The 15,380-nt window shown below is 38.0% G+C and overlaps 1 protein-coding gene across 2 annotated transcripts; it reads left to right on the plus strand.

Annotated features, from left to right (window-relative positions):
* Positions 1-693: 693 nt before the first annotated feature.
* ttc13 (tetratricopeptide repeat domain 13) lies at positions 694-15,127 on the plus strand. Of its 2 annotated transcripts, none has more exons than XM_067481323.1 (23): positions 694-941; positions 2,089-2,183; positions 3,556-3,631; positions 3,744-3,814; positions 3,947-4,012; positions 5,038-5,130; positions 5,893-6,009; positions 6,099-6,209; positions 6,954-7,036; positions 7,195-7,336; positions 7,533-7,707; positions 7,893-8,049; positions 8,484-8,614; positions 8,698-8,830; positions 9,319-9,411; positions 9,616-9,699; positions 10,071-10,155; positions 10,392-10,501; positions 11,009-11,144; positions 12,074-12,153; positions 12,634-12,712; positions 13,443-13,522; positions 13,634-15,127. In XM_067481323.1, exons 1-23 carry the CDS (start codon positions 773-775, stop codon positions 13,746-13,748), a joined length of 2,481 nt encoding a protein of 826 aa, XP_067337424.1. In that variant the 5' UTR covers positions 694-772; the 3' UTR covers positions 13,749-15,127. The 2 variants fall into 2 exon arrangements, with proteins under 2 accessions (XP_067337424.1, XP_067337425.1); XM_067481324.1 differs by having other exon boundaries at positions 10,395-10,501.
* The last annotated feature ends 253 nt before the right edge of the window (positions 15,128-15,380 follow it).

Here is a 15,380-nt window from a genome sequence, read left to right on the forward strand (position 1 = left end):
AGTAAATTTAAGTCTTTAAATATGTTTTAGAAGCACAGAGAATCGTTAAAGCAACGACAACATCTTTGGATACCTAAATATGCAACAGATGCCTCAGACAGAAAAGCAAAACCAATCCAAACATAAAAAACAAACTAGTAGGCTGTAGTATTTATTATTTTGCAAAGTTTCAGTCAAGCAAACCAAATAACAAGTGATTTAATAAAATCTGTATCTTTTGTGATGTGTTTAATAATTTATTATTTATGCAGTGACATAAGTTCTGAAAAAAAGGAATGCAATTGTGCAGGAAAGCAAAGTACTATCACAAGGATTGCTGTCAAAAATACTAAAATGGTTATGCGTGTTTGTTTCTTCATAAACATACAGTAGATACTTCGTATATGGAAGTGTACATGTCTATGCAGTAGAAATTGGCGAAAGAAAGGGAGATTTGTGTGTCTACAGTATGCACTTGCAATACTGTCATTGAGATTGTTTGTTTATTTATCAGGGACATACGTTAAAAATGTTACATGTAAAGTGAAGCGGATTTGTAGCCACTATCTCTGGTCAGGCTTTTAAGTCACAGCTGAATGTGGTTTTAGTTTGAAGTTTACAACAGGAAAGCTTAACAGCACCGGAAGCAGCCGGTTTGACGCCGCAGAGCATCTCGGGTAATGTAGTTTGCAGCCTTCTCTGGCTACGGGGGGAAGACTGAGGGGGGCGTGTTGGGTTGCTTTGATCGACTCGCAGCAGCTTCCGCTCGCTGGTGTCACACATGTAGCGCAACATGGCCCCTACCAGCCGGGTTGCTGTTGTGGTTGCGCTCTTTCTACTGCACCTGTGCCGGACAGCGCTCTCCACCGAGTATTTCTCCACTCTCACCTTGTTCAACAATGAGCTCCACAAGCAGGGATGCAGCTCGTTGTCCGAGTGGGAAGAGTACGCGACAGACTGCGGTAAAGTCTCTTCTCTTTTCGCTGTACTTTGCCACGTCCTCCCCGCTACTTCTTGTCAGTGTGACCGGCTAGCTTAACTGCGAGCTAACGTTCAGAGGCTAACAACAACAACACGGTGACAGCACAGAGAGAGAACTGACCACAGATCCGTAGAGTTTAAATAGAAATTGATTCCATTAAAACACGTTAATAATCAAACAATGAGAGTTTGTTGTGCAAATAACAGCAAGGAAACTGTGTGTAGTTGTTCATGTCCCAAACTGCATATTTTAGCTTCCTCCAAGAAGTCACCACCAAACTTCAGTCAAAAATACGCAATTGTGGCTTATTAATTATGCAAACAGCCTTACAATGTTTATGACTTAAGGAAGTGGCTGAGAAGATGAGAAGTTGACATTCTGCCGATTAGCGCCACTTGATTTTGTGATTATTTGCTAAAAGATTTTCTTAGTGATTTGTAAAATCTTCCCGCAGCTGTGCTTTTTACAGTGTAGGTGCAACACAAGTCTGATAATCTTCTAGTCTTCTTTACCAGTTTTTTAATTTTCAAAATCATCTGGTTGCAGCATTTCAGGGAAAACAGTTTGCTGTTATTTTAATTTTTTATTTTTGGCATTTCTGAAATTACCTAAGTCTTTGATCAGCTGTGTTAAAAACAAGCAATATCAATATCTCACATTATAGTCATTTCCCACACTTTAATATTGCTGTTGAACCAAATTTGTGAATTTGTTATGATGACATTGGATTTAACAGAACTGGTGTGTGGGTATCTATGAGTGATGATCAAAGTGATTTCTGAAATGCCTAAACAATATACTTTCAAACTTAATTAATTTCATTTAATTCCTGCCATTTAAATTAAATCATGTATCCACTCTTCATATGCCTTAGGGTCTAAAAAACTTGGCCCACGTGGAGTCAGTCAAACCACATTTCTGACTTATGAGCTTGTCAGCGATGTTAGCTTGGAATTCATTATAAATCGAGTCAGGCGTAACTTTTTTTTGTTTAAGATGTTTGTTTAAATGCAACTTCAAAGACTAATGGTTTGACACCATGGGAGATATTTGTGTCCTGTTTACACTTTGAGGAGCTGTTCACATGTCCATAATGGGATAAAAGCGTTGAATTTTGCCTTTTTCAGATTCCTCAATCTTACAGTTGGAAGACCCAGATTGTGAGGAGGGAAGTAACCCACCCTGCGAATCTGTCTTCTCACTTAACGCAGAGAAGATCCTAGTGAGTCTACACACACACACACACACACACACACACACACACACACTTCATATGTAGAACAGATACAACCTGTGACAGTTTCCTTTACAAAAAAAATTGTGGTTTTCTAGCTGAGTCTAAAGGCCTTGTTTTTATCTAAATAGCTCAGTAGTTTTTTATGTGCTGCTTTTTTGCCTATCATGCCAAACACTCTTTCACTTCTGAATCAACTAAGAACATTTAGTAGCTATTTATTTCATATTGTCGAATAATATCTGAAAAACTTGAGCACAATAAAGTGATGTTACAAATATTCTCTAATCATAACAGTAGTATTAACACAAGATAGAATTCTTTTAGCAATTAGAGAGATGAATGCCCCACCCATGCCAGCTTTGCCGTTGGTCAGGAAAGTTTCTGGACTAAAACTAAATATAACACATTAGGGGTAGAGAGCAACTGTCCCTTGTGAATATCTTAGGGTAGCATATCTTAGTTGAGCATTTGTGCAAACTTTGTAAAGTGAGGTATGGTAAAGGTACTGCAATTAATAACCAAGCAGGCCTAAGGGTGTGGTAGGCGTAATCTGAAGATTGTTGTACTCATGACAACGCCCAACAGTGATGTCAGAGTATACTGACTACACCCTGCAGGGCACGTTGGCAGCACCAATGCAGCAAGGTGAGAAGCACACGAGGTCAGCAGAAACAACAACCGACCTTTTCTACCTTTAAAAAAATCTCTCAGGATCCAACATAGCAATCACGGAGTTTGTCGTTTTGATGACGTTGCTACTCTTTATTTTATATGATTATTTAAATTGAGCAAGCTTTTGTGTTCTCGGGTTGTCAGGTTGCTGTTTTATCAACCCAAAGTGCTGCCACAGCAACATTTGAATGGTATCAAGTTCGCCTCCCGTAGCATGATGGCTATGCTGCATTTCACAATTTGTGATGCTTTAAAAAAGGAGAAATAATCTCTTTAATGCAATTAACAGACTTGAGAATTTGCTTTTCTGTAGTAAGCATCCTTAACTATTGGAATATCACCTAGATATGACCCCTTTTTTAATAGTATTTCCAAAACATGGTTCTGCCTTTGGCCTATTATTACAAAGCTCTAAAGTGCTACCAACATTTGAATTACTTCATTTACACTAGTGTTTTTCCACCGATGTCATTCTAACACCTTAAATGAAACTCAATACACGTTTGTAGTTTTTCTACTGTTAAAACTCGCAGGATTATATTTTGTGTTACCTCTTCAATTCAGTCAACTTGTCAGTCGGTTCATACACACACTCATTACTTTGTTGTTTCTTTGACTTTGTGTGTCTGTGGTGTCTCTTTTCTTCCTGTGCTGTTGTCTTTTTTTTTCTCTCCCACTCTCTCAGAACCAGGCCAAGTTGTTTATAGAACAGAAGAAAATCCCCTTCCCTGTAGATAACCACAACACAAACGAAGAACTGGGTAAGATGGTGTTCCAAACAGTGTTCTAGCTACAAATGTTTTTATGCGTAGTGATTAAAATTAAGAATTTGCAAGTCTTCCGTGTTAACCATCATTTGTTCTCTTATTGCAGCTATCGGCTACGTTCTGATAGGCAACGGCCTTTATGAAGAAGCCATCAAACATTTATCCCTTTTACTACAGGTGTGTTTGTGATCATTTACGTTACTCAACCTGCCTCCTGCACATTTTCACTCTCAGTACAGCTTTTAGGAATGAAAGACCTTTTTAGCTTCAAACCAAGTTTTTTTCCGACTCATTTTGTCTCTGATGCAGGGTGATCCAGAACTTGTCAGTGCCATTTATGGGAGAGGAATAGCTTATGGAAAGAAAAGCCTACAGGTGAGTAAAAGCTATGGTACTTTAATTTTTAATTACGGTAATTTAATTAATTAAAACCAGCTTAGTTAAACATAGAAGAAACACGTGAATTCTAATCTGACCGTTTCCACAGTGGTTGCACTGCCAGAGAAAGCACATAAAGAGGGGCCCAGCTCCGATTTGAAAAACCTGTTTTGGTTATTCACTCTTCTTTAAAACATCTGATCCGACTTAGTTGGGTGCAAAAAGAAAAGATGGGATTAAGGCCACTTTAGGATGCAAGTGAAACATAGCTTAATCAAGATCTTTTTTAAAACTGCTGTGTTTGAAATCTGTTAAGTGTTATTCGATGTTTTAATTCATCTATACATACCAAGTCGTTTGTTTTCAAATCAGGAAGTAAAAACATGTTGATGCATGTCTTGTGCTAAAGTTATGGCCATTACTGTTTTCATATATATGAAAACACTTTCTTGTCTTTCTTATGGAACAAAGCAGGGAGATAACCAATATTATTTACCACAGACCAAATTATGATTTTGTGCATTTTGTTAATGTTCAAATTGAGTCAGCGTGGTCAGAAGTGTGTGACACACACCTTTTAGTGCTGTTGTGTTGATAAAGTGAAGTTCTTCGGGTTATTCACAGTAGACGACACATATTTTTTCCAGTGGGGTTTTTTTATGTTGATGCTGTGCCTGTTTTACATTTAAAGTTGAATCTGCTGATCACATTCAAACATGCTCCAATAGATGTAGACCTCTTCATAGTTTTGTGCCAGCATGGTCTTAGGAAGCTATCTCAGTGCATTTTCTGAATTCCTTTTTGTCTCTGAATAAACCAGTCCTGAATGTTGGTGCCAGCAACAGTTTCAGGTAAACATGGAATGATTTAGTGTGGCATTCTATGAACGCTCATTCAATCTGCTAGGAATCTGTGGTTACAGAAGTTTCCTCTCCAAAAACATTGGAACTGTCTTCAGCTGTTTGTCTACTGTTTTGTAGAAAATATAACCGTGTCTGTCCTTTCTTTTGTCTCAATGCCAGGATATAAAGAATGCAGACTTGGCATTGTATGAGCTCAACAGAGTCATCGCCCTGGAGCCAAACTGGCCAGAAGTCTATGAACAGAGAGCAGAGGTGAGGCCTGACTCTGTACAGACGTGAAGTAAAAGAGGCAGAGACTTGTTGCCAAATCCATCTGTTCTCTTTATAAAAGTATGATTTATGCACTACTAGAGGACATTTAAGTGAAAAAATACTCACTGCAGTCTCTTCATTTCAATTTTTCAAATTTAGCTGATTTATTTTCCCGATGCAGTTTCCTCCTTTAAGTTTCTCTCCTGGCTTAGGGGTTGATGCTGATTATTATTTAGATGTTTATCAGCTAAATATCACCGGCAACTTGATGTGAGTCTAATACTAGTTTGGGTGCAATCAAAGGTTTTAGTTTAGCAAGTGTGGGAAATATGTTGTGTAGCTAAAAATTAAGACAAAAGGTGACACGTGCAGTAATGTTAAATTAAAGCTTCCAGTCTACTTGTCTGTGTAAAGCTTAGCACAACCACACACAGACACACACAAACATAGAGAATTGTGTGTGTCTGTGAGGGTATGTATGGTTTACCACAGTGTCCTTTGTTGCAGCAGCACGGAAGGCTTGCAGTCAATCACAATCGTCCCAGGTTTCACTTTGAGGCTTTTATTTTTTTTTGTGTGTGTTTTTTTTTTCTCTCTCTCTTTTTTTTTAAGTTTCTTCCCTTTTTTCTGACCATTGTGCCACTTGAAACAGTTCATGGGTTATTCAATCTGACATGTGACTCACAGAAAAATGTTTTAAAAAGTATGTCAAAAAGTTTTTTTTGTGTACTTGTACTTACATTAGCATGATATGTGTTTTAGATCCTGTCTCCTCTGGGTCGAATCAGTGAGGCTCTGGGTGATCTGACCAAAGCCATTCAGTTACAGCCCTCAGCCCGTCTCTACAGGCACAGAGGAACACTGCTCTTCATTTCAGAGGTTTGATTTGAATGAACTGTGTGTTCTTGTGTGCAAATGTATGTCTGTCTGCTTACCTGTGCTGATTTTGTGTTTCGTCTTCCCACCAGGACTACGTGGCAGCAATGGAGGACTTCCAGCAGTCTTTAGATCTGAAGAAGAATCAGCCAATAGCAATGCTGTACAAAGGCCTCACTTTCTTCCACAGAGGCATGCTCAAGGTCAGTGGTTCGTTAGCAACTTGTGGCACAAACACAATTCATTTAGGTTTTTACCTACTTCAAGGCAAACTGGTGCTTTATCAAGATAATATGATACTAAAAACCAAACTGAAAAAACAAACGTTATTGATGCAATTTAGAGAAGTTTTACTTGTTTTCATTTCCACCTTTTGAAAAATGAGACTTAAAGATCAATATTGCTGAACTGTTGATAACATTGTTTTCTTGTCAGACATTAACAGTGTTTCTTACAATTTAATAAATTGCTCTTAGCCTATGTGGAGTGCAGAGCAAAATCTGCAGCTGTCGCCAGGCTAAATCTTTTGTCACTATGTAGTTTTATCTAGTCAGGTGTGTCTTCGGGGGCTTTTTGTGTGGGTCACTTGCACTTGCAAAACAATTCTGGCAGGGTTTTGATGTCCCTACTCACATGGAGATTTATTTTTGCCATCCACAAACTGGTCTTTTCTCTGTGTAGCAGTAACTGCAGGTTTTCCTAAATACCTTTAAATATGAGCATAGAAAGAACATTCTATCAGCGGAAGTCCCTGAAGCCACATTCGGATGGATGGATGTAAACGATAAAACATGGACAAATTGTGCACATTTGTGATACAAGAGTTATATGATCTGCTGAGTCTGAATATTTTGTTCTACTCATGATGACTCGTGATGACTATTGCAATTTCCTGTTCACGGTGTTGTCACTGCGTGAAAGGGTTGTTGTTTTTTGTCTTTCACCAGGAAGCCATCGAAACATTTAAAGAAGCACTGAAGTTGAAGTCCGACTTTATAGATGCATATAAGAGCCTAGGACAGGCATACAGGTACATCAGCTCTGTGTCATTGATCCCTCAGTGTGTGTTTCACTTTTGTATATCTCTGTGGATGAATACACTGCCTTATTGTATTTAGAGAAGTGAGAGTCCTACCTTTCCCCCTGCTTACCAACAAAATGTGAACTCTACACTGTTCCTCGTTTCAGAGAGCTGGGCGATTTTGAGTCAGCAATGGAGAGTTTCCAGAAAGCCCTCATGTTGAATCAGAACCACATCCAGTCTCTCCAGCTCCGAGGCATGATGCTGTACCACCACGGCTCATTACAGGAAGCCATAGGGAACTTCAAGGTAGAGGAGACCACATGACTTATTGACCGGATGAAAACCTTACCTTGCTATTCTACTCCTTTGTCAGGCTGCAAAAAATGTTGTCATGCTAAAATGCAATTACATTCAAACACCAGCTTTAAAATGCACTTTAAGATGGTTTGGTTGGTCAGACTAATACATAGTGATTAATAAATCCCCTTGTTCCATTTTTCAGAGGTGTCTTCAGTTGGAGCCCTACAACGAGGTGTGTCAGTACATGAAGGGGTTAAGTCACGTAGCCATGGGCCAGTTCTATGAGGGAATCAAAGCTCAGACTAAAGTAATGTTGAACGATCCTCTGCTGGGACAGAAGGCCAGCTCTGAATACCTCAAAGTGAAATACCTCAGAGGTTGGTGTTCAGTCTATAACCAAATATCAAGTAGTTATCTCTCATATATGTTTAGTAAAAATGTTGAATAAACCAATTTGACATAATATTGTGCATTTGTTTAAAATGGTTCTGTGGTGAATCTTGTTTTAGAATATATGTCCTATATTATCTCACTTCTTTGTCCCACCTTGTTCTTCTACCAGAGTACTCTCGCTACCTGCATTCTCACCTAGACATCCCAGTAGCTGAGTACAATGTGGATCAGGATTTACCAGGAAACTTCAAGAATCACTGGGCCAAGAACCTGCCTTTCCTAATAGAAGACTATGAAGAACAGCCTGGCCTGCAGCCACATATCAAGTAGGCCTGATGGTGCCAAAACACGTGATTTACACCTGAAACAATAACTGCACCCATATTTATGAGCTATAATTATACATTTTACCAAAGACTGTAGGTATTTCAGATGTGAATGGAATGGAAAAAAAACACTAACAATTGAGAATCATACATTTTCCTTTTTTCTGCACTTGATGTCTTTTATTTCACCTCAAGTGTGTCATAGGGAAATCTTTAAAATTAAGAATTCACCACCACTTTAAATTTTTTAAATTGCAGTAAGTACTAATTTTCAACATGTTTTTTTGCCTCTGTCTGTGGACAGAAACTTCTGTGTTTGAAAAAAGAAGTTTCAGATGTTTGCCGAGGGTCCAGAAAAAAAATGAAACCCCCACACCACATTGTGAAAGCTTTGCAGCCTCCCTATGTTCCTCTTTCTTCTCTCTGGTTTACAGGGACGTGCTGCCACAGAACTTTGACAGCTACAGCAGTGAGGTTCAAAAGCTGATCTGCACAGCTGACCATTTAGGGTCACTAATGCAATATGACACTCCTGGTTTCTTGCCTAACAGGAGGATACACAGAGGTACCACTGTTAAATCCCACAGTTCATCACAATCATTAAAGTGAAAATAAGACTAAAAGTCACATTTGTCTGTGCTTTTTCAGCCATGGGTTTGGCAACCCTGGAGGTTATGCAGGCCATGCATCGGACGTGGAGCAACTCCAAAGTGCGAGTCAATGGAAAGACCAGGCAGATGCAGTGGAGAGACATGTTTGACATAGCTGTCAAATGGAGGAGGTGAGGACGTTTAAGAGCTAATTAACTCTGCCGTTTAATATGCTTTAAGCTTTGATGTAATTCAGAAGTGTATTATGGCAAACCACATTCGAATTCAAATATTTATTAGGGTTTGTTTTTTTTAGGACAGAATCACTTTGCTAAAACTCAAAATAAAAATGAAAAGAAGTGATAGCCTAATGCTTCAACAGTCTTGCCTAACAAGTCAAGACTGAAGCTCATACTGGGATTCTGATAGCGAGCACCAGAGAAGTTGGATTAGAGCACAGAAAACTGAAGTCAGTCACTAATACAGTTTGTGGTAATAACTTTGTTTCTCACATTAAATCATGCTTACAGCCCGAAATTAAACAGGCCAAATATAACAAAATTTTCTTCTGCACATCTGCCCAAATTAGACCAATCACATTCCACCAAATAGTCTTTCATCTTCACTTGACTGGATTTCAATGTTCAAAGACTAAACCCGTTTTTTACTATGCCTGTAGGATCGCTGATCCAGATCAGCCAGTCCTGTGGTTGGACCAAATGCCTGCCAGGAGTCTCAGTCGGGGCTTCAACAATCACATCAATCTTATCCGGTAACTCTTTGGCATTGAAGGTGGTGTCAGACACACGTCTAGTTTTGTTTGTTTGCTTTTCCTTAGCTTCAGGTTTTTAAATTACTTGTGACAGGATCTAGTTACTTTAGATGTTCATTCCCTGTAACATCAGTTCTGACAAGTTCACTGAAAGCATGTTTTGTCAGCATGTTGAAATCCTTTTTACTCTCTTTGTTTCCTCAGGGGACAGATTATCAACATCAGATACCTCGCTTACTTTGACAACATTCTCGACTTCATCAAAGACAGAATACTGGTGTACCATGGGTAAATTACACTAAAACTTCAATCAGTTTATTTTGCACTGCATGAGTCACTGCTCACACTCTACTCTTTCCAGAACTAACACTGTCATTTGATTAAATGAATCCAGATTATCTCAAATAGTTCCACTAATCAGCCTAACCATAACCCATTATGCAAATGTGTGGCTAGTATCAGCATATACTTCACCTCAATGAATAGTCAGCAGTTACTGTAAATTGATATGCTTCCCTACTGCTCACCACCCACAATGTTTACTTTCATAGATTTCATTTTTAAGAGTTTTCAGTGTATTTAATTATATATTTATATATATTTAATTATGATGCTTCTTTTCTCGAAGGGTTAAAGTAATCTGTAATCTTCTGTCTCAGAGCCTACAACCCCAGAGGTTTACTAGAAGTCCGTCAGGCTCTTGAAAATGTCAATAAAGTAGAAGATCTACTTCCTATAATGAAGGTAAGGAGGGAATAAAAACAGAGACATTCAGGTAGGAGAGGTTAAGTTATCAATACATTATTCTGCCCTGAATACATAATGTGATGTCAATTTTCTATTTAATATTTATTTCCTTTTAATTTGTTGTATTTCAAATGTGTGACATTTGTTTGCTGCCTTATGTGTCATTGCTGTGCAGCAAGGAAAACCCTGTGTGTGTGTGTGTGTGTGTGCCCTTTTTTTTTTTTTTTTTGAAGCAGTTCAACAGTAAAACCAGAGATGGCTTCACAGTCAACTCCAAGGTGCCAAGCATGAAAGATTCTGGTAAAGAGTACGACGGTTTTACCATAACCATCACAGGAGACAGGTTTGGTCTTTTTCTACATTATATTCTAGATGTAAACCTTAATGTTATAACACAAATGTTATCAACATGGGTTTTTATTTACAACAAGCATCAAAAATGTATGTTGTATCTTTTGTTGATCCCACAGACCTCCATTATTATCCAGAAACTATTAAAACCTCATCATCTAGACAGGGTGACATGCTTCTTCATTCTGAAAAACCAAGACCCTTGTTAATATTGTCCACATTCCTTGGAGTCTCCGTAATTCCACCCTAAATGTCATGCATGCACCGTTCACCTGCCACAATACAAGAAAGTACGACATTTGTTTAAAACTACAAAGGTCACCAGTGGAATGCAGTGGAATGGTGTGTGATGAGTTTTTTTGGCCAACTGAGGACTGTGGCATCAACAAACATGTAAATCCATGCCGCCATCTCACAACAAAATAAATGTGAGATTTCTCCCAGCCTGCCTAAAAATACTTCGTGTTGTGAAATATGTAAATTGTTTTCTGTATTTTAGGGTGGGCAACATGTTATTCTCAGTGGAGACGCAGACAACAGAGGAGCGAACACAGCAGTATCAGTCAGAGATAGAGTCCATTTACAAAGATCTCACTGCCAAAGGAAAAGCATTAATGCTCTCAACTGAACTAGGGGTAAGATTTATCTCTACAGCTAACTGGAAGAAGGATTTTGTTGTTTTGGCAGGACAGTGACATTCTGTTGATAAGAAAGAAACAGTGGTTTGTGAAATGGGATGGAGGATTACATTTGTGTTTATACTTTGTGTTATTTTCAATAAGATGTTGTTTTCAGTGTGTTACACATCACACAGGAACTTGTGGTAGAGGAGGTCTCAAATAACATGGCAGATGGCGACAGAGCAATTAAACAAAAATGTCTATTTTTGTGTACTTCCAGCTCATTAAATAAGAGGTCCTGCTGCTTTATTTTTGTGAATTCAAGATATTTGAGTTCTAGGATGTTGTTGGTTAAAGAAAATAAAGAGGACAGGAACCTTGGGCTTTTGGGGGAAAAGATTTTGACTTTTTATGATCAATAAATTGATAATAATCATTACTGCTGGGATTTGGGAAATTGCTGCAGGAGGTGGTGAAGGAGAAAATGACATGTTAAATATCTCATTCTGTTTAAAGGTGTTAGTGAGCACAGCAGTTTCCCCTCTACTGCACAACAATCCATACATTCTGCAGTTTAAATTCCCCTTCTTTGCTGTCTCCCTCTCCACAGAGACATCACAGAGTTTAGTTAACTAGACAGGGAAACTCATAATACAACAATTTTCTAAATTTATCACTTCACAGGGTTTAGACCAATGTTTTTTCTGCAGGTTATCACTGTCATAACTGCAGTAATAAGCTGACTTGTAGAAATGTGATGCAACATTAAAACATCACTGCCAACTTTGACATTCCTGTTCTCCCCCCAGGTTTACACTGCAGGCCTTGTTGCTTCCTACCTGTATAGATAATCTGAAAACAAAAGTCAGGAGACAGCGTGTCTGTAGACAGTCTCCAGGCCAGTTTACTGTGCATTTGACTTTATGATTTCTCTGTTCTCTCAGGATGCAGATGCCGTGTCAAACCTGATCCTATCGTTGGTTTATTACTTCTGCAACCTCTTGCCCCTGTCCAGGGGATCCAGGTACATTCTGCACTGAAACAGCCATCAGATGTAACACTAATATCTTCATAGTTTAACTACTAATAAGAGACAGTGATATTTGTGTTCTAGTGTGATGTCATTAACCATTATCTCAGGTTATGTCTAGATTCAGAAATGCATCCTTGAAATGCACCAGTTACTTGCACAGCATAAACTATGTGACATAGAACTTGAGGAGTGTTAAAAGAATTTTAGCAGGTGTATTTGTGGGCAGTAAAACTCAAATCTTGTGGACTTCGGATTATTACAATCATAAATGTTCAATGCTTGTTAGGGAAATCTTGCTCTTATATATTTGGAGTCTTTCTTGTGGCCAGGCTGCAAGTTCCAGCAATCTAAAGGTCCCACATTGATTTATGCTTAAAGAATAACAAATTCTGCCTTGAGTGTGGTAGAAAGCAGTTAAAATTCAGTGTAAAATAAAAAGTGAGACTGTTTTCTTGCTCAATTTCTTCTTAGTGTGGTGGCATACTCAGTCATGATGGGGGCACTGATGGCCACAGGGAAAGAGGTCATTGGTAGGATCCCTAAAGGAAAGGTAAAGAGATGCTACTTACTGATGTGTTTCTCTTTAAGTTATTATCCTGGCACTTTTACAAGTTGATCTCTCAATGAGTGCTCTGTTATATAATAGTCACTATAGAAGTTTTACTAAGTCTGAGCAGGTCAGACTTCTGTAACACTTTGACATGGCACAAGTCTGAACTGAGTGATGTCCAATTCATATGAAGGCTGCAGCAGCACATGATTAAATGCAAAGACAGAAGTGAAACCAAGATCTGTGTGATAAATCTTTCATGCAAGTATCATCTGCAAAGCTCAAACAATATAAAATGCAAAATAAAGCTACAAACCATTGTGAATTCGATGATTGACGATCGTTTTAAAGGCTTTCCCAAGAAAATAACAATAGGGAGGGGAAGATTAGGAAACATTTTGTCTAAAATAACTATCAGAAGGACTTTGGGCCTTTTTACATAATTTCTGTGATGTGCGTTAATTACCCAGTCATATATAGAAAACAATGAATATTTAAAATGAGGCGGAGCTCTTAGTCACTTTACTGTACAACTATATGTAAAATCTTATAAAATTTTTGTAGTACTACGCACAAGCAGGACTTATGTATTTATCCACATATTTATTACTTCTGAAGATTATTTGCCAAAAACAAAAAAGAGAAGAAAAAAAAATTGTTGTTAAATGTTTCTTCCTCAAAGAAATGTGTCATCAGTATGTGTCCTCTAAACTGTTTGTTGTTGGCTCAGCTGGTGGATTTCGAAGCCATGACTACACCCAATCCAGAGAGTTTCAGTAAAACAGCAAAGAGCTGGATGAATCTTAAGAGGTGAGATGATCAAAAATCAAAATTATCCTCTGATGGTGTGTTTGTAAGCAACTCAGTTGTTCTTGAGCTTTACAGAGACACTTAACTGTGACTTTTCCTCCTTGTCTTCAGTTTACCCAGCTGGTATCAGAGTCTTCCATCTGTAGCAGAGACCTTCCCGTCCACTAGAATGATGATCGAGGTCCTCAATACAGACTCATATTCACATTGTCCGAAGAAGTCTTAACACAGCTTCTACACAGGAGACGAGTGCGTTCAATAAAGTCTTAATCATAGAGCTTCTATAATGGGCAGAGCAAAGGGACTGTCTTCTTCTGCAACCCAAACCAAACTGGACCAAGCTCTTAAAAATCATTGTAGCTGTTCGTAAAGAAAGGAAATCTTAGTGCTGCTGGTTTTTCTACACGTTTCATAGGACTGAGGGAATGTTAATGCGAATGTTTGTAGAGGCTTTTCCTCTACAAACTGTCCCCATTGTTCTTATTATTTTGAATTGAAAAACTTAAAAAAATCAGTCTGATTAAAGGTGGTTTGACATTTAGAGTTGCAACTCAGGATTATTTAAATTATTATTTATCTGCTGATTAGGTGAAATACCTTGTTGTGCGACTAAAAGTCAAGAGACCCAAATATTCACTTTACGAGAGCTAAAAAGCCTAATTGTAATATTTCAGAAATTTGCAATCAGATTCAGTTAAAATAGCTGAATATTTTCAGCTCTCTGCTCTGGTGGTGATTAATTTTGGAACCCCATCAGTTCTAATAGACCAACATTCCTGGTGTTAGTTAATAAACCAGTTACATGAATCGTGAGCCAGTTGACAATGTTAAAAATCAGGGCTGATGTTTTTATTTTCCATTTTCCAGTTTCCAATTATTTGATGTTAGAATTTCAGCTCACCCGAAGTTGCACCAACATCGTATTTAAGCAGTATTTTGATTCAGTCCCCATATTTATACATTCCAGTCATTTGGAGAAATGGCAGCAAACATTAAAGCTGAATTTTTCAGTTAGTTTGGGATACAGAAGTTATGGGCCGCCCTCTCTCTATTTCTCCCTTTCTCCTTCTCTGCTTTATAGGCCTCACGCTGAAACAGCCAAAGCACAAATTTCATCTCATGAACCATCAGCATGAGCAGTCTCTCGTTTCATAGTCTAAATATTCTAATTTTACATTACCTACAGTGTTCAATTGGATGTTAATTTCTTAATAATTAAGTAGGTTTGGAATTGTCTGGTATATAAAATTTACTTCATTTAATATTGAACTTTATAATTGCCACTTTTCACAACACAGTTCCACCTGTCAACAGAAAAGGAGTTTAGGGAATTTAGAGATGTAAAGCAACAACCTTCAGGGCTGTTTAATTCCACATAGCACACTTGAATAAGTCCCTTTTACTCTGTTTTCCCAATACTCGCAGGAACGGCTTCTTCTCTTTTGGGGTATTAAACTGCTTTCTTTTAGCAGTAGGTTGTTGGTTGGAAACATCAGCTAGCTGCTAAATTAATACAGACATGTACAAAATTGCTGGTTCCCTTCCACAAACAGAAGAAGAACCCAAAATTTTCTTGGAAATAAATTGAACCTGACAACAGCAATTTTTTAAAAAATTTTTTGTCCTTTCGGCTTATCCCGACAGCAATAAAAAAAAAATACATTTATAAAGAACGAAAATAAATAAAAGCTTTGCTTTTGCTTTTTGAATCAGCAGAATTAAAAAAATATATAACAGGCCAAAGCAAACAACAGAGACAGCTTTTCTCCCATTTGAATGGAGACAAATGACTGATAACATTATTAAAGATGCACTAATTACAGGAAAAAGTTTGAAATATGACTATAATTCCATTATA

This window comes from Channa argus, chromosome 17, assembly GCF_033026475.1.
Source record: "Channa argus isolate prfri chromosome 17, Channa argus male v1.0, whole genome shotgun sequence".
In the NCBI taxonomy this organism is placed as follows: Eukaryota; Metazoa; Chordata; class Actinopteri; order Anabantiformes; family Channidae; genus Channa; species Channa argus.

What these genes read in the sequence shown, in the direction of transcription:
- ttc13 (XM_067481323.1), top strand. Translation starts at nt 773, where the DNA reads ATGGCCCCTACCAGCCGGGTTGCTGTTGTGGTTGCGCTCTTTCTACTG. An exon ending in TTAACGCAGAGAAGATCCTA is followed by an intron (nt 2,184 to 3,555) that starts GTGAGTCTACAC and finishes CCACTCTCTCAG; the next exon opens with AACCAGGCCAAGTTGTTTAT. An exon ending in AGCCTAGGACAGGCATACAG is followed by an intron (nt 7,037 to 7,194) that starts GTACATCAGCTC and finishes TCCTCGTTTCAG; the next exon opens with AGAGCTGGGCGATTTTGAGT.